This window comes from Candoia aspera, chromosome 1 (assembly GCF_035149785.1).
Source record: "Candoia aspera isolate rCanAsp1 chromosome 1, rCanAsp1.hap2, whole genome shotgun sequence".
Classification (NCBI taxonomy): domain Eukaryota; kingdom Metazoa; phylum Chordata; class Lepidosauria; order Squamata; family Boidae; genus Candoia; species Candoia aspera.
In genome coordinates this window covers 14,960,584-14,980,842 of record NC_086153.1, presented here as the reverse complement: position 1 = coordinate 14,980,842, position 20,259 = coordinate 14,960,584, and the positions used below count along the sequence as shown (strand labels likewise).

At 38.3% G+C, this 20,259-nt stretch overlaps 1 protein-coding gene across 5 annotated transcripts in view; it reads left to right on the top strand.

Annotated features, from left to right (window-relative positions):
- CUX1 (cut like homeobox 1) overlaps positions 1-20,259 on the top strand; it is a 344,892-nt gene that overhangs the window by 193,642 nt on the left and 130,991 nt on the right. For all 5 annotated transcript variants that reach the window (XM_063297962.1, XM_063297970.1, XM_063297953.1 and 2 more), the window contains exon 9: positions 19,349-19,397. In XM_063297962.1, the coding sequence (XP_063154032.1) occupies positions 19,349-19,397 (49 nt within the window). The remainder of the gene's footprint in view (positions 1-19,348; positions 19,398-20,259) is intronic.

Here is a 20,259-nt window from a genome sequence, read left to right as displayed (position 1 = left end):
TCTTGAGCATTACCTTACTGGCATGTGAAATGAGTGCCACTGTTCGATAGTTTGAGCATTCTTTAGTGTTTCCCTTTTTTGGTATGAGAATATAAGTTGATTTTTTCCAATCTGATGGCCATTCTTTTGTTTTTCAAATTTGCTGGCATATGGCATGCATCACCTTGACAGCATCATCTTGCAAGATTTTGAACAGTTCAGCTGGGATGCCGTCATCTCCTGCTGCCTTGTTATTAGCAATGCTTCTTAAGGCCCACTCAACCTCACTCTTCACGATCTAACTCACTGACCACACCGTCAAAGCTATCCCCGCTATTGTTATCCTTCCTATACATAAGAACATAGCTTGTTCCATAATATAAGTTCCTGTTGATGTGCTCTCATGTGTGAATATGTACATACATGCATAGATGTACACATATCTCCCCCCCCCACCCCCGTCCAAGCAAATGTAATACACTCCAGTGTAGCCAGCTGTCTCAGCTGCTGGAGAGTCCCTGTGAAGCTTTCAGATAGAAAAGGTTTCCTTCCTGAAACAAATGGGAAGGGGGGAATTGAACCCTTTTCATTTGTTTCTTGGTTTTCATGGTTTGCCCTGTTCCTTTCCTCAGCTGCTGTTTGTTGAGGAATGTCTCCAATTGCCCACAAGATGGTGGGGCATCACATACTTCCCCAGCAGTGCTGAGGACCGTGGCAAGCCCGTGATGTGCATTTTTAATGCAGAACTTTATACCTCAGTTTTGCAGCATAGCAGTTGCGCGGTCCTCTCTGAAGCTTTCAGATTTAACGCTTGGATGAACAAAGCCCAGGCTCAGGGTAGTCCACATGAGCCAGCATTAACCCTTGCCTCTACAGCACAAAGCAGTAAATTTCCCTACAAAGAAAGGGCAGGAAAACATTTTCAATTGTTTCTGTGTTGAATGCTTACATTTCAGCAATGCAAAATTGATTGCATTGATACAGTCATCAACTGCTACATTCTTTTAGTATTTTAGAACATTGCCTTCCTTTTGAACTGCTAGATGCCTTCCCCACCTTTTTTTTTAAAGAGTATAGTTTAAAGAAGTATAGGGCTTGTGCAAGGCTGAATGTATACAAGGGCTTTCTAGTGAATCAAACCAGTGGTATCTCTTCCACTGAGTTTTAGCACGTTTCTTTGGACAATGTTGGATTTTCCTTAAGCTGACACTAGTCTACTCTTATAACAACATCCAGTACTGGATGTTTCATTGGAGGCATTGCTTCAAGAAATGTCATCATAGGGACTAATAACAGCCCTTTAGAGTTTGCCCCAGCCCTTCCTTTCTTTGCTGTTCTTTTATTTGTGTATCTAATGAAGGATGAGAATCTAAATAATCTTAGACATTTTCAGAGGTGTAGCTGCGTTAGTCTGTCACAGCAAGGTGAACAGATAGTCATGTGATGCCCTAAAGACTTAGTAAATTGAGTGTCCTTACACCCGTTGTTTTAGCCTTAGCTTTTCTAATGCATCTTTGCTACATTTAATGTATTTTCATCCTTGTCACCTCCGCTACGTAAAAATGCTTGAATGTACAGTATGTATGAAACATCTTTTGGGGTTAATTGGGACAAGGTTTCTTTAGAGCAGCATTTCCAAAAGATTCGTGGCACACCAACATCTCCCACCCCCACCCCAAATTAGATCCACAAAAAGAGACATAACCTTCATCAGTTGCAAGTCTTTCCAGCCAATGGGAATGTGGAACAAGCATAGAGAGTTTCATCTAATGGCTTTTATCCAGACATGGAAAACTTCCCAACATGGTAGTGGTAGAAGGAATTAGTCACTGCAGCATACAGTTTTTTTTGCCATTCCCATTGCAAATCTACTTTAACTCAAAATTTGTTTCAAACTCCATTTCATCATTCCTCTAAACCACTTAAAGCAGCCCTCTCAAGTTGGTACCCTCCAGATGTTTTTTATCAGATATCATAGGAATAATCCATGCTGATTGGAATAATGGGAATTTGGGTCTTAATACATATGGGGAGTGATACAAAGTTGCAGAAGTGTTGGGCAATACCTGAGATGACCCAGATTCAGATCCTTCTCCCACCATGAAGCTCATGAACCAACTATTTTTCTCTCTTTTGCCCCTGACTGAATTTCTTCCTCCCTAGCCTACTTCACAGGTTTATTGTGATAACCTTACCAGCTTCAGAGTATACACTGCCCTGACTCCTGAGAAAAATATGAGAGAGATGGGCAATTAATAATTGTTAGCATTGTCTTCGCTCAGTGTCAAGTATATATAATTTGTACTTGAAACATGGCATTGCATTTTTGTACCAATTTAGTTGCCTTTAATAAATATTTAACCCAATTATGGGTTTTTCACAATAAATAATAAAGCATGAGCAAATTTCTTAGCAGGGTTAATACCTCTGATTTGAGAACTAAAAATTGGTTTACAATTCCAGCTACTCTTATACCCACACCTGCATGCACAATACCTTAGTAGGGACAAAACTTTAGCTCAGATGTTGCCATATGCACTCACCTGCATAGATAATGAAATCTCTGGAAATAGTGCAAGGTATCTCCAGAAATAATCTTGGGTGTTGTCTTTTCTGCCATACAGCTAAGATGTTAACAACTGCATAAGACAAAAGACAAAGAGAGAAAACATACATCTGTAGAGTTCCCATCCATAACAGTAAGAGGAGTCTTGTGCATTTAAAACGTGATAGAGGGAGATGTTAATTTCAGAGAGTCAGACTGGGTACAAAACAGGCAGAGGTGTTAATGGCACTTGCTGAAGGATTTATTCTTGAGCAGTACAGTGTTTGCCTTGAGCCCTCCTAAATCTCACACACACACTTTAAAGTGATACCCCAGAAATACATTTGTACTTCTTAAATCACAGTGAGGGCCTATGTTCCAGCCAGAAAGTTTTCCCATGGGATCAGGTGGGCAGGGATAATAATCATCATCATCATCATTTAAAAAAAAAAAGGACTATTAAGAAAAGGCAAAAGATTTGTCTGGACAGGAAAAGTCTTTCAGAAGCTCAGTTAATAGGTTACATTCAGCCCTTAGAGAAAGCCTGAGAAGTTGGGCTTTCTTCATAAAAGAATTGGCAAGAGCTTTGCCCTGTTTCCTGACCCCAATTTCAGTTGTTTCCAAGTTGGATCATAAAATTCTTCCTGACATCACTGAACTCAGGAATTCCGTTTTTACACCAGGAAGGTACTCTGATTTGAATCAGATTGTGTGTGTGTGTGTAGAGTCTTTTTTTGCTGTGTCATTTCCTGACTGAAATCTTTTTTCTGTGTATAAAGCTACATGTAATATACACACATCTCCTGTTAGCTTAAGTAGAGGAAAAAACAAGAACATGTTTCTAATGGCAATTTTGGTGACAGATCATATGTGGGAGAGTGTGAAGGAGAAGAACATTTTACCAACACCAGACTGATCAAAATCTGACTTAATGGTACTTTTAAGGGCAGCTTTAATCCTTCGGAAGAGAATACAGAGTCCTGCAAGTCATTTAAGCCAGATTTTATCTTTGTATTAACTCTTTCAACTGATAGGTCAGCATAACTTTCCTTGTGTGACCATAATGACTGAAAAATGTTGGGAATTGAATCGCAACACATCTGGACAACACCAAGCAGAATTATGTGAAGGTTGGGTTAACACAGAGTAGCGGATTGAAGAGGCATAGCTGTCAGTGAAGACCAGAGGTCATCTGGTGCCATTTTCACCACTTTTGAGTGATGAATAGCAACCATTCATTAATACTGCAGAGGAATAAAGCTGGATAATTGAAAATGCGACTGGATGAAGATGGGGCTCACTTCCTGCTCTTGGACTCACTTCCTTGTATAACTGCCCACTCATCTACATACCCCAACTTCAGATTGATTGGTTTGTTTGTTTGTTTTGGGCCATGCTAGTATGTAAAGGAATGTAAAGAAAAGATCTAGTCAAGCTGACTTACTGTGTATTTCAAACACATGACCCAGGAGCAGGGGCATGTTGTGCCTGTTTTGTCGTCTGTCCCTAAGGCATCCATAGAACAATAGAAACTCATGTTGGGAGGGTTGTATGTAAATGCATTAATATGATCCAAAAGTCTGGATTGCAAGTTGTGTATTAAAAGTACACAGTGGCTGGATTCACACAATGCACTAAACCCACTTAACAAAACAGTTACTTTTTTCACATGTGTTATATGAAAGCCATATTCTGTTTTAAGCTGGTGGTCTATGTCATATGTAATGCCAAGACATTGGCTGGGTTTCCATAACACACTGAACCATGTAAAACATTGAACGAACTACTCAACTCATTTTAGCCTAGTCCAGTTTGTTGTGCAAACTCAGCCAGTAGGTTTAGCATCTGAGTAAGATGGAGAATGTTTTGCCTTTCTCAGAAGATCACACACACTTAGTCTGCTTGGTTTTCTTCTGTTGATAATGCAAGTATCAAAAGCAAGGCAGCCTGAGCAAAGTAGGTTTGGCAGGGGGCGGTGGGGCAGAATGTGTACATATACAAGGGGCCAGATTGTCTGGCCCTATCGCCACTGTTTTCATAACACTTCACAAGCAGCAAGAGAGATGGCTCAGCCAGCCAGTTTATGAGGAAGCCCCATAAAAGGAGGTTAGTATGGAGGAAAATCTTGTGCTTGGAATTTTTAAAAATTGCACTGTGTCTTCTGTAAGTGGAGAGCAAGCATTGCTCTTACATAGTATCTGTTTACGGTGAAAGCCAAGGGGGACTATATTCTCACTGTAAAATCTGCCCCATGTGCTGGTGCACCTAGGACTAAGTATTGTGTTGCTACAATCACTGTGTTCTGGGATGCAGCAGCCTCTCTATTATGAGCTTGGAGATCATTGAGCCATCATATTTTACTATTTGGCCTATGTTCATAAAATGCTAAAGGAACGTTCCTAATCGTCATTATTTGAGCACATACTCAAGAAGCCTTGGAGAAGGAGCATGAGGGAGGCCTTTCCCAGCTCTTGAAGCATTGAAAGAGGTGCAGTCCTGCCATTAACTTTACACAAGAGAATCTTTATTCCTCATAGCTTGGGTAAATTGAAACAAAAAGGAAAAAGGGGGCTTGGAGGATCTTCCTGACTTGCCTTTGTTGTTTGGATCACATGAGAAGACTATAATTTGGTGGCACTTGTTAGAGTCTTTGCAGTCCAGCATCATTTGCTGTCTTTTTGTAGTCAAGAGGCAAATCTTCCTAAGAAGAGTGCCTTGCTGAATCAGATCAAAGACCTGTCAAGTTCATTTTACTTCCATTCTGGCTAGCCAAATGCTACCAGTTCAGATCAACTGGTCTGTCTTTAAAAAAAAAAAAAAAAGTTGTAGCTCTGACTTAGCTGCTAAGTGGGTCCAACAAATTGTTCCTAACAATAGTCAGACAGAATTGATTAGGGATACATCTGTTTTCTGAGATGTTGCCAGACTGCCTTTTAGAATAGTGTCCCCTCCAGAGATCCATGTGGCTCACACCCTGATGACATTCAGAAAGTCACTGAAAACTTTGCTGTTATCCCAAATCTTGGGGCAGAGTGCTGGTTGGCCTCTGTAGCATGTTTTTTGTTTACCTTCTGGATGCATATGTTGTTCTCCTCCTCTTGTTCTTACTCTTTAAAATCTAAGTTGCCCAGAGTTATCTTGAAGTTGGGCATCCTCTAAATTGTATTAAATGAATAAAAAGAGTGGATGATTGCTGACACTGCTGCTGCTGACTCCTCCTTCTCTGCCTTCCTAAGGAATAGGTAACAACAAAGACCATCTAATACAAACCATGATTCTATACTATATCATCCTGTTCCCCAGTGCTGTTCAAGCAGTTCAGAAGTGGTATAGTAATATCAGGCTGCAGCAAAAAAGCAGATGCAAATCAGAGTATTTATAAACTTTGCACAACTACCTTTCGCCAAAGGCAACTTTAGTGTTTGCTGTCAATGTGCTGAAAGTTCATGCAAGTTACAAATGTCTCCTGTTTCTGCAGACATTAGCAAGGAAGCAAATCACTGTTTTCTTCTCTTGTTGGGAGGCAACCTTGCTTCTATGGAGCAGAAGTGTGCCTATTGGAAGACGGAGGAGGACTCTTAAGGAATGACCAGTTTTTTCGTTAACAGGCATTAAATCAGCTTCTTAATTTTTCATAGAAGGTCACTGCTTATTACAGGAACTATGTCTGTTATTTCAGCAGGTTTGTGACTGATCATAAAAATTGCAAGCATTCCTCTGGCAGACTAGTTGTTGTTGGGAGTTGGAGCAGGCACAGTGGAAGTCATCACTTCAGAGGAGAGAGTGGGAGCAGGCCACACAAAATTGCACAACTCCTCCCTACATTTCTCAAACTCTAGTATTCATCCTACCTTTAATCATGATTTTGGCATGGACATCAGATACTCAACAAGCTGCTGTATAGTTTTATTTTGTGCTGCTCCATTATATGTGTGCCAGTATTGCAACTCTTTGATGGGGACAATCACAGTGACTTTCCTTACTCCATATTCCAATGAAGGGAAGGTGCTGATTTGCTTGAAAAGATCCCACATTATATGGCTGCAGAAGCACATTCGTATACCCTGCAATAGCATTCCTTAGAACCAATTCTTAGAGCCATATAAGCTGCCATCTGATGTATATGAACTGTATTTTCCTCTGAACCAGGATTCTTTACCAGCTTCAGGTTTCACTTTGATGGAGAACCAGATTAAAAGTATTGCTGAAATATATTGAGAGGGAGTTGCAGTGAAGAGGCAAGTGAGTAAGCAGCATTCAGGCCTTCAGTACTTCTTGATATCTCATGTTTTTGGCCCATCAGAAGTGAACCCACTGCTTTTCCATAAGGCTTTTTCACACTGCTGTAAGTTGCATTCAGGAGTCACCCTATCTTGATTCTATTGACAAAAGGAAATAAGAACAATATGATCCCAGGCACTTCGTTGACACATTTCTGGCTGATAATTGGGAACCTCTCCATGGGTGGTCTCCAGCCAGCATGGACAATGGTGAGAGAATGTGAAAGCTGTAGCCCAAAACATTTGAAGGGTACCAGATTGTTTGTGCATTCACGTATAGAACAGCCCATATGTAACAGCATCATTCATCCCTTACTGGCACCAGTAGCTACACTATAATATTCGTAAAATAACTTCTCATATCAAATGATTTTCACCCAAGACAGTGTAATGACACACACACACATATGCATTAGCATTAGTCCACCTTTGTCCCTGGAGTATTGCAAGGGGTTTCTCTTCAGTTATGAAATCCCAAGACTATTGGGATTATTATTTCTTTATTTAAATCCTTCCTTTTTATCCAGAGAGTACTCCAAAGATACTCCAAACATCTATTAAAGAGAAGTAACTTTTGGATTCTTGGATGGCTGCTCTGGGACTCTTCTTAACTGGTGTGGATACCACCACCCCTGGATCTTGGCCTCCTTGTGGCCAGAGGCCACAGTGCCCTTCCGCTCACTTCTTCTGTAGTCAAGATGCTAAATGTTAAAGTGCGGTACAGAGCAAGAGAGAGATTTGAGGGGCGTTGGCATTCTCCTTTCTCTCATGCACGTTCTATAATAATGCCTGCTAAAAATCCAGTATATGTTATCTAAATCAGGTGAATTTTAGACCATTGATTAAGATACCTTTAATTAGGTGATCATACTAGCTAGCATAAAATCTCCTTTGATCTTTGGCTTAAACCCCACCTGTGTGTCTCAGAAGTCCTTTGAGGCCACAAATTAGCTCACTGGAGTGTAGCTCATTTAAAACTGATATTTATAAGGACTGCTTTCTTAGAATTTCTGACTCCCCTTATTTTGTTTTAAATCACTGCACAAATTGCATATGTGGTAGTTGGCTAAATAATAAAAAGACCTTTATTTTTTGGCATGTTAAAATAGCAGACATTAAACTGTGCAGCACGCAGCTTAATTTTCCAAGCTGTAATGTTTAGAATGGATTGTTGTGCTTTTTTCCCCTTGAAGGTGAAAGAGCCTTGAACAACAGCCTCCAATTTCTTTTTTTTTTTTAGGTCACATATTATACCAAGACTTGTGTTTGTTTTTAGGACACATGCAAGATCATCTCTTGCATTTGTGTTGCTCTCTACTATATTGTTTGTTTTACTGCATTTGGAAAATTAACACTCTGCTAGGCTGCCCAAGGCCAAACTGAAGGTAATTCAGTATTTTCCCTGCCTTGCTCTGTGTGGAATTAAAGGAGGTGGAAAGTGGCTGCATTTGGATCCAGTGGCAAAGGTGGGGTGGGGAGATGTAGAATAGGATGAGATTCAGCTTCTATTTTTATTGTTACCTGGTTTATTAATGCTGAATGCCAACAGGTAGTAGCTGTGGATCGCAAGGATTTTTTTAAAAAATAGAAAACAATGGTGTTTCTTGGAAAACCTCTGTCCATTTGCAGGCATCAGTAATGGCTCAGTTCCCATACAATCGGGCTGCTGGTCATCCCCTTAAGATCACTCCATGAGAATTAAGGGTATGTTTAATGCTCAGAGAAAAGTTAGAAGTGGGGAAAAGAGGTATTTATGGAAATCTGTTCACTGTTTCCTATCTTCCCTCGTACCATTTGTAGAGGACTGACCAAATATGACTGTTCTTAAATGCCGTTCTTAAATGCCATTCTCTTCTCCAGGTGGCAGCCGAAGTGACAGAAGTGTACTTCTTGCAAAAACTGATCTTGTGAGAGATTGAACATCACATTAAAAACTAGGATACCTATCAGTCAGAATTCAAGTATAACACAGTGCATATGACAGCATCAGTTGAGGTGTACTTCCAGAGAGCTATAACTTTGAAAAATGCAAACTTTCCCCATCTCTTACAGTACAGATAGTTCTTGTTTAGTGACTGACTTGTTTAGCAACTTTGCAGTTACGACAGTGATGACAAAGTAACATTGCAACCAGTCCTTGCATTTATGACCTTCGCAGGTCTGTAAAGCAAAGGAAAGCTGAAGTAAGATCATAAGCACAGTTGTGGTTTCACTTAATGACCAAGTTTCTGGTCCCAATTGTGGTTGCTAAACGAGGACTACCTGGTAAGTAAATAGAGGTAGCACATTTGGGGCTTGCATTTGGTTCTACATTCATATTCCAATAATATAAGATAAAGTAGTCTTAGACATACAAAGATACCGATTCTTCTTTTTCATAGTCATTCTCTGGTTATCATGAAGATGCTGTTAGCATGAATCAGGTGTTTGTATCCAGGTTGTATGTGATCATTGCTGCAGTGTAGAATCATTCTCTCCAAAGCCTTGTTTCCATACAACATAAGTATCCAACCTATAGGCTGCTTGCAACCCTCAATAACCCTTTTGGGCACAGCCAAATGTTTGAAGCTGGCAGGGGTGGGGGAGCAGCTGGATTTTTAATGGCTATTTTTTCCACTTTGGTGGGGGGGGAGGTAAGACTTTGTAAATCTTAAAGTGCTTGTTTTGTCTTTTAAAAACTGCCAAATTCCTTCAAAACAGGCTGAAATTACCATCCCCCTGGTAATGTCATTGCATTATCAGCCATGTCCCTTGTGGCCATTGGAAGCCTGGTTAAAAAACAAGTGCAGTCCCAGATAAATCTTGTAACCCCTACAGCAACAAAACTCAAAAAACTGACCTGCATTGCCCATGCTTAGGACTGCCACCTAGCTAGCGTTTGCTTTCAAAGCATGAGGCCTAATTCTAAGTTTTAGTCCATTTAATTGGGATTTCTGTATGGATATGATTTTTTGCCAGTGGGAAGATGACAGTTACCTGGTCAGCAGATTGCAGTTTGAAGAAACTAATATGACATTGTAGTGTGAACGATTTGGGATTGGGATATGCTCTTTGGAAAGCATCCTCATGTTAGAACCCTAATGCAGTGTTGACCTCAACTAACTCCCTAAAGTGATAGTTTTTGCTTGCAAGGATTTCTGCAAATGTGATTTTTCTTCCTGCAGTCTGAATTCCATACTTCCATGTCAGAGCCCTGATACCTCATTCCATTGCAAAAGTTAAATCCATTAAGCTTAGGTGCTGAAAATGATTATAGCCAGTCCAGAGTTGAGCATCCTGTAGTCCATACGTGAGCTTCCATTTGGAATTTGTACTGCACTCTTAGGATGTCTCTCTAGGTCTACTTTTCTTTGTAAATACGTAATTAAGTATTATTCAATTATTTTGTCTCTTGGAAAAAAGACACATATCATAGAGATGAATTGGAGTACATGGAAAGGACATTATGTCATTGTGTTATGTCTTTGAAATGGTGTGGACTGCAAATAGTGTTGCTCTATTCAAAGCATTCAAAAGTCCAGGGGCTGAAAGAAAACTGTAGATTGCTGTATCATGTAGCAACACTTAATTCTGTGTACAATTATTTTATTCCTTGATGAAATTATGGCACATAATTTGAATTATTCCTGGGATTTCCAATAACCTATTTAAATGTTGGAGCGCTTCCATGAATTGTATCAATTTTCTGGAAAGGAAGAACCTTGATTAATGCAGAATGATCACTTTCCCTATTTCCTATTTCATTTGGGGGGTAGTGGGGGGAGGCTCACACTTTCAGTATGGTCCAGGTATGCCATATGCCTTTATCGTGCCCATTACTGATAATATTTTACTGTAATACTAATGGTCATCAGCTTTGTACATGGAATGTTAAATTATTGGTGACTCTAGATAAGCATAAGCAAGTGTTAAGTTTTTTTTTTTAAAGGAACTAGAATTGCTTTTTTGAAAGAGAACCATATTCTTCCTAAAAGACAAAAAGCTTCTGTAGAGAAGGTGTATGTGATAATTCTAGGCATGCAAGAGGTAGTAAGCTTTCTAAGTCGATTGTTGAAGAAGAAACTTCAGTTGAGAAGATCACTTTTCAATGACAATAGATATCAATATAAATAAATATTGGGTAATCAGCATCTAGTACTCCTACATTAAAATACTAAAGTATTTTCAGCAACAAATATGTCAATGGATCATGTATTAGTTGGAGGTTATATAAATCAAACTCTGAATCGCTTTTTCATTAAATCATAACACTCCACCACCCAAATTATATTCTTTGTTTCACAATACTTTGCAAGATTACATGTCTGAATTTAATTTAGTGGATGTTTGATGTTCTGCTAATCCTTCCCAATGGGAATATACTTTCTTCTGTACACTAAATTGTTTTGTGCTAGATTATTTCCTGGTATTTCATTCTTCGTTATTTGAGGTTAAAACATGTGGTATTGGCAGAATTATAATTTCAGACTATGCTCATGTAAAACTTGCTATGTTACTTGATAAACATTTAAATGCATCCATAATTAGTTCTTGCATATATGTTTGCTGAACAATAGAAGATTTTCTTAAACAGATAGAACAGGAAATGACCAAGGTTTTGTTTTGTTTTGTTTTTGTTTTGTTTTGTATTAACTGGAACTTAGTTACATCACTGTTTTTGGAATGAGACACTATCAAAGCATCTATTCAAACTTGAATTATTCCATACATTTCATATAAAAAGAAGCAACAGTTAGCTAAAGTTAATATTTTACAGGAGAAAACTAAAAATTACTAACTCTTAATGCTCACATCCATCTTCTCACCAATATAGTTCTTTGGTTTCTGCTAAATATGAACTTAAGAACTCTATTTGGAAAGCATAAGGCTTGTTATTATATCACATCAGGCAGCAGTACTGGAAAAAGGAACAAAGTCTAGTAGGTTATTAGTTTTCGGAATCAAACAAATTAAGCAATATAATATTATTCCATCTGTTTGAGATACAGAAAAAGCATATGCAGACTCCAGAGCTATTATTCTACAATTTAAAAGGAAAATATATATAGTTTAGAATAATTTTTCATCAGTAAAAGACAAAATTGATTCTTTTTTCAGGAACTGATGTTTACCTCTTTCTCTTCAAACAGTTGTTACTATAATGAAATCTGTGAAGTGGGGAAGACTCCTAGCTCTGGTACTAAGCATATTGGATTTTTATCTCATGTATTTCTTGAGGCGTATGTTAAACTTTTTCAAATAAATCCCCACCTTTAAGTTTTAATGAGGCAAATATAGTTGCTCCTAAACTGGGCAAGAATTCAACTGTATTCTGGTTACAGACCTATTTCCTTGATACGGTCCTCCTCAAAAGGCCATTATTATTTTAATTATGGTTTGTTGAATAAGCCAGCACACCTAGCTTGTATGCTAAGCCATAAATCATGGTTTACAATCCACAGTAGTGGATTCAGCCAAAATCAAGCAGATCACCTTATGACTTAGCTTAATGTGTGAACTGAGCTAATAACAGTAATGGACATTAAATAATGAGTGGTCATTTGACTACTCCATTGATTGTCATGCTAACTCTTAATTTTAAAATTGTGTTGATTTTACATATATTCCTTTTTTCCTCTTGAACCTCTTAACGTGATGTTAAAAACAACTTTTCAAACTCCTCACTATTGTAAAAGCAGCTTGCTGCTAGCAGCATCGTGGGGTGGCAATTTAAGAAACTTTCACTTCAATAAGAGGGTTATTAGGTGGTCATACAAATGTTGCAAGCAATTGTAAAATAAAATAAATCTGTGGGAACACAGAATCAGCTGTTCTGATCTTTGGCTCATGCTGTTTATTTCTATATCACTGAAATGATGCACTCCAGATTTCAAAAAGCTGCTCATCTCTTTAAAATCTTCTTTTGCCCTTTTGTTACGATTCCCAGTAGAAGTCTGTGATACAATATAATTCTTTTATTTAAGTGAATTGTATAGCTTCCCAGTATCAAAAAGGTAGATTTTATTTGCAAAACATACTAATAAAAGTTTTAGTAGTTCAATTTTACAAGCACTTGTGGCTTCATACAAAGAACAAATAAAAAGAACAAAATAGTGAAAGGAGAATATTACATGTTTTTTCTTTCTCACCAAAATGTTGTCTAACAGATTTGTTGTCTCTGAATATATTTCAGATATATTCGCTGCAGGCTTTGTAAATGTAAAGAATTCAGTGTCCCTACTTTTTGGAAGGGGCAACGAACGTGTGCTTAGAAAATGTCATAGGAAGAATTAGTGTCCCTGATGTTTCAATTGATGTTTCAATATACATACATGTGTATGCATCACATTATTTTTTCTTTGGGTAAGTAAAGCTGTACAGAACACAGGAAAGGAATAAGAAATAGTAAGCCAAAAAAATTAAAAAGAAACACCAATATGTAAGTGTATTGCATATATCTCCAGGTTGGTGGATTGTGGGCAACGGTATGTTGACGTACAAGGTAGTCTGTAGATTAGAGATCCTAGCTTGCATAGAATAATATCAACATGCCTGGGGGAAAAGTGGGCTTCAGTGGTACTTGTGCTATACTGGCAAAAACACACCAGAACTGACTACTATTGTCCTTACCCATAGCAAGCAGTGCTATATCTGGCACGGTTGCACTTAAGATAGGTAACCTAGTTTACACCTTTTCTATCTTTACTAAAAAGCAAGGTGAGACATTTTCACTGCTTTAGGTGATCACTTTATTCTTAGTCTACATTTGATTCTGGTTGATCAAAAGTAACACACTTCTTCCCATCACATATAACTAACTGATAAAACTCATTGTTCTAAGATGCCTTTAAAATAAAGGATATAAGAAGACCTCCTTGATAGACCAAAAGATTATTGGTGGAAATTTTTCATCTTTAGCAACTCCAAAAGCAAGCAAAAAAGGCTTAATGTACTGTTCTCTTGATAAATGTTTCCAAAGAACTGTTACTTATTTAGCCATCATGACAAATAAACTTGTTTAAGATTCTCAGAGCTAACAGACATCGTTTATTTTGTGACAGTGAATTCCATATTATATCTAGTTGGGGGGGGGAGTCAGTTGGGCTACTCACCATGTTATCTAGATTTCACTTTCATGCTCAGAGCCAACATGCTTTTCAAACCGGTATACTGAGGCACATTGCCTAAACCTCAAAACAGCATTAGCACTCCATGGTATACCTTCTGTCCGCTCAGTATTCTACTTGAAATTCCCCAGAATGAATTAGGAGGATTAAGGTGTATTTCTTTTGGAATATATTGCTGAAACTGTTCTTAAGGCTAAAAAAAAAAAGTACCAACCTATATTTCACAGAAACTTTATAATTCAAGGAGCTTTGTTGGTAATGATCAGGAATGAGGGAAATTAGTGGCCTTCCAGATGTTGCTGAACCAAAGGTGTAAGAATCATTCCTCTGGCATAGGTACACACATACTTCTTTCACCTCTACTCCCACCCCCAGTCTGAATATATATGGTATTAATTGCCAGTAGCAACTTTTGGAATACCCAAATCAGCTATTCAGATGAAAGAAATCAAGATTATTTTTGCCACACTTTTGTAGAAGCAGATGTTGACTTTTATAATAAGCCACGTAAGCAGAATCTTCAAAAAAATCCTATTATGCTATAGTCAACCACAACATTTCAGATCTTCTAGTGCTCCTATTGTGTATTTGCCATTGGGATTTTTCTCCCCGCCCCTGCTTTTTTTCCCTTCTTCCATGCTTAATCCCTGTTTTCTGGCAGTTCAATTTTAGTAATATTCTTAAACTATAAAAAAAAAAGCACTTAGAAATTCAGGCTGCAATATTATGGATACATTTACCTGTGAGTAAGCTCAACTGAAAAGAGTAAGCTTTCCAAGTTAAATTATGAAAGGAACTTTTGCTTTTAACCAAGAAGTTGAGAAATTTTAATGACTATCTACAGTATTTCAGGCAGAGATACAAAGTACAGCATAATATATTTCAGTAAAGGATAATAGTGGATTACAGACTAGAAAAAAATGCTGCAGAGATAACAAGCCTCAGATATTAATAAAGAATTGCCTGGCCTAATTCACTGATCTTCATCAGGGGAATTTATTCAACAGTTTAAAGAAATCTGTTCAATCTAATTCTAATAGAAAAGCAAATATGTCTGAATCCAGCATTTCTAATACTGACTCATCTGGAGGAAATGCAGTCTCTGAGGGCTGAACATATACCCCTGATAAAGAAAATGAAAATGCACGGGGAGTTATTTATAAAATAACTGCTGTGCCTTATTGTCTTGGGTGCAACATTCCTTCTTCCATTCCCTTTGGGATACTATAATTGGCTGTGCTACAATATAAATTAATACATAATGAAAAGTTACTCTTTTGATTGTGAGGTAGCAGTGGGAACCTCACATATTTATTTATTTATTTATTTATTAAGCAAATTTATAAGGCCACCCAACTCTCACACGGTGACTCCATGCAGCTTACAGGATTAAAAACCATAAAAACACAAGTCTGAAGTTTTTAATTGGGAATGTTCAGAGCCTTGATTTTGTTCATGTCCTCTTACCCACCTGACCAGGAGGTAGCAACTTAAAAATCTTATATTTAGAAGACCCTCAATCTATTCCAAGGCAGTTATGCTGCACTCTGAGCATTAAGCTGAAAAGTGGGGTTTGGGTGCTAAATGTAGGTATTTCTGGTCTCTATCAAAGCAGAATTTAATCAAAGATTTGAAGCCTGAGAAAACCAGACAAGTCTTGTCTGTTAATAATCACTGAGAACTGGAGTGATTGGGAACTGGAGTGAACTGAACCTCATAAAAATGAATTAGTTCTATAATAAAGTTTTGTAGACAAAGATGTAGCTACTAGAGATTTTGTGAAATAACTGATTTCAGGTACCAAGTGCCAGCTCCTGAAGTAGCATTTCAGCTTTTGCAGTGAAAAGAACTGACCGTTTTGAAGATTTTCCTCAATTCTGTTCAAGCGTGCCTAAGGACAGAACATTGTACCAGTTCATTACTTTGCTTTTTTTTTTATTGATGGCTAAAATGTTTATGACCTCATTGATGTTCAGCTTATTACATGTGGATCTCTTTTGAAGCTACTGGCAAGTCTGCAGTACTTTATGAGGTTCAAAGGGGGTGGTTTGCAGAAGAGAAGCTGTACTGTGGTAAGAGGGAGCGAGTGTAGACAAGTCCTGATCAAATCCAATGAATCTGTCCAGGGATTGTTCTGGATGCAGCCACTCTCTGCAGAGAAACTGATGAGATTGAAACCGTACTGGGCCTCCCACGATCCACATGGCTCAGAGGGCAGATTAAGAGATGTGGCAAAGCTTTCTCTGTACCTGCTTTTATATTTTAGTGTTTTTAATTTATTGTCAGCCATTTTGGAGGAATGGCTTGCTGAAACGTTTTACATAAAACAATAAGGTTACCGTTTGCGGTTTTGCTTCTGGTTTCTGTGTCCCCCACCCCCAAAGTTGGCTGATGCATGGATCCAGACTACCTCTATGAGTACCTGATTCTTCTATTATCTGCTTTTTTTAGCTAGGTTTTGAAAATACTAGTGTTACGTTAAGGCTTGTGCAACACATTGCTTTCCCTAATCTGATTTTATTTACCATTTATTTTCTTAACCTTTGAAGGTTATATTGGATCTTTTATTAGGATTGCTTGAACTATTATTTGAGGTGTGATATACTGACACTGTAAGTTACCTGGAGGTATCCATTGGAGCACTGTAGGGTTCCATTCTCTGCCTGATATTCTTCAATATTTTTATTAATGGCTTGGATAAAGAGTGGGAGGCAATATTTATCAGCTTTGCAGAAGTCAGGATAGATAAAATGGGCTGAAAATGGAATGAAATTTAATGAAAATAAAGGCAGAGTACCTCAGGAAAGAATCAAATATATATGGATAAAGAATGGGGAAACCTAGTATGGTAATAATACTTGTGGAAAAGATCTTGGAATTATAGTTGATCATAAGCTGAACATGAGTCAGCAGGATGATATAGCTGGTAAAAAGGCAAATTCAGTTTTAGGATGTATATTATTAGAAGTATAATTTCCAAAACATTAGAAGTATAGTTTCCAAACATAGAATAATAGTTACACTATTCTACATTGCTCAGACCCCTACCTCAAGTACTGAGTTCTGTTCTGGGCACTATATTTTAAGAAATATTTAGAGAAATGGAAAGAAGTTCAGAGAAGGCAACAGGTGTGAGTGTGAGGAAACCTGTATGCAGTTGTAGTGACTTATGCCAGGTTGCTGCTGCACTGTACTAGGTGTGTAAAGTTCTGCTGCAGTTGGGGCAACAGTGACTTGCGAGGGTCTGTTGGCCTTCCATATGCCAAGTGTAAGGTGGGAGTGGAAAGGGAGAATAGATTGTGTCTATGATGGGTGGGGGCAATACGGTGAGAAATGTTGGGGGACCTACAGTTTAGTTCTGCCTTGTTCCAGGATCCTGCTGGCCAGTTCACTGATAACCTTGACCTTAATCTGCTACTGGTAAATTTTATAATAAGATATGCTCATCCACAATCTGTAGTGGATCTGGTGTGTATTACTGAAACTTGGCTGAGGGAGGTAGAGATGTGACCTTTTCAGGGATCTGATCTACAGGAACCAGGTTTTAGAACAGCTGTGATCCTATGGTCAGGTAGGGTAGCAGTGATACTGATTAGCTTGATGGTGATCAGAGATGTTGCTTGAGGAGATGGAGTGTGAATCCTTTGGCATGAAGTTGTGCTGCTCAGTGGCATTCCTGACTGAGCGCCTGGATTTACATCTCTGGACTGGTGTTGGAATTCCCAACTATTGCCATAGGGAGATTTCAGTCTCTATGCCCTGGGATCAGTTTCTGGGAAGGGTCAGGAGTTCGTGGCCTCTATGATGACTATGGACTTGTCTCAAGTAACTGTTGGCCTAGCTTGCCTCAGAGCAGTTGATGTGTATGTGGAAGGCATTGCTTGAGTTCTTTATTATAGTCAGATAACTTTCTGGTCTGGATGAGGAAAATCACCATCCACAACTTCTGAGGAGTGGGCAGGCTCATTAAGATGTCCGTCTCAAATGCCTTATGAACCTGATGGATTCCGGCAGGTGCTTGGAGACACAGGGACCTGGCAAGTAGTTCTGTTGAACATTTGTTTGACCTCTAGAATTGGGCGGTCACCAGAGTATTTGATATTTTTGCCCCCAAGCAGTCTCTCTGCTGATCCCAAAGTACTTCTTGACAATGCTTTTCTGTCGTGGTTCCCACTATGTGGAACAGCCTTGCTCCAGAAGTTCACATTGCACCTACTTAGCATAATTTAGAAAGACCTTAAAAAAAGAAATCTTCCATAGGGCATTAGAACCTAATGGATATGGATGATTATGCAGTACCATCCTTGTTTTTGTCTGTATTGTGTTAATCTTATTATTGTAAACTGCTTTGTAAGGTTGTAAAGGATGGTCAAAGCTGACAGCAAAATATAGACAGACACAGACAGACAGACAAGGAGATTGTTAAACTAAATGTTATGAGGAAAGAATGAGAGAAATAAGCATATTTAGTCTTAAGAAAGATGGTTGGTGGGAATTATAACACTTTTGATACTTTTAAGAGGTATAACATGGAGAGAAAGTGACCCCAGCACGGGACACAAAATAAAAGTCTTCATTTACAGGAAGGCAGATTCTGGTTGAATGTAGGTAAAACTTCCTAAGAGTAAGAGCAATTGGACAGTGGAACTAACTACCAATGAAATAGTGACCTCTCCTTCCTTGGATATGACCAAGCAGAATCATCTGTTGGTGATGCTTTAGTTTAGATTTCTATATGGAGCACAGTGTTGAGTTGAAGTCCACACACCTTAAAGTTGCGAAGTTTGAAAAACACTGGCCTAAATGGCCCCTTCCAACTCTACAGTGAGTTTTCTTCTGTAAAGTGCAGCCTATCCAGCAATTGCATATACTACAGTTGGACAATGTAGGGGTTGAATCTATGGATCTTATGGGAGGATTCTGTCCTAGCCTGCCAAGAATTTTTAAAAACGGTAGCAATCTTGTGAGATCATCAATTCTCATGAAATTTCAATACACTCATCCCTGAGATTTTGATATTTTTACCCAAATCTCACAAGATTTGACATTCTTGCAAGTCTATAGCCATGTTATTTTCTTTTTAATGTTGGCTCCCCTGACACCATGTGGGGGTCTTGTGAGTCTTCAGGTACCAAATCCAGGATTATATATTGTGGCATTTATTTTTTCACTTTAACAATTAATTAAATAACATGCCATTTATTCTGGATAATTGTTTTGATGACCAGACATTATTTTTAGAACTGTGAAAGTTCTGACTCATGTTCTTAATTTTATAATGTTTTAGTATGAAATCAAATAATCACTTTTGAAATTTTTGAAGGAAATATTGCTGTGCACAGAAGTTGTAGACATAAAAAACATCTAGCTGATTGGTGTTTGATTTGTTTTTACTTGTACTTCATAGCATAATAGATTGTGCTGCTATCTCTTTTTAGGTCTGATGAAATTGAGATGATCATGACAGACCTTGAAAGAGCAAATCAGGTAAGATTTTAAAGTTGGATAGCATCCTCTTTTCAGATTTGCTGAGAAAACTTCTTTTTGTTTTTCACTCTCATCGCCTTTGAAGATATCAGAATTGCTGAGTCATAGTTAAGAGCAGCCTATACACTTGCCTCCATTCATTCTTGCTTTTGAAGTATAAATTACTACCACTGGCTTCATCTCCAGCTTTGGGAACTTTGTTTCAAGACTTGATTAAGTGGGAATGATAGATAGAGCAGCCACTGTTATTGTCCCTGCCCAACTGTCAGATCATAGGTCCATTTTTTCCTTTATTATCAAGTCTTGGCTGTAGATGCACTCCAGTTTCTGAGGTTAATCACAGTTACACTAGTGACAAGGTGTGTGCACCAGGTGGGAGGGAAGGGGTATTTTGGATTGTTTAAGGATACCTTCCTTTACGTTCCTCCACTTTCCTTAATAAAGCTATTCACTTGAAGAGCCACATAAAGAAACACCTCAGGAGAAGATTCTCCGCAAAATAGGAATGAAAAATTGCCAATTGAGTCCTTCAGTGGAATGTTCAGTCTCTTTTAATGGAAGCATTGTGTATTTAAACACCAAGGGGGTGAGAAAATGAAAGAAATATGAAAGCCTTGGATGAGACTTAAAATGTAAGATTGGGGAAGGAACATGGCTAAACACTGCATTAAGGCCATATCTCTTAAACCAGTGTTATATATGCTGAGTTTCATATTTTGATAGGAATTATTATTCCCTCCTATCAGTGAATTGGGTGCACCTCATGTTAACATTCAAGCAGTTAAGGAGAAAGGCAGTAATTTAGATGGGGAGATAGATCCCTGTGTTCTGCAGAAAAATTATGATTATGGTTATGATTCAG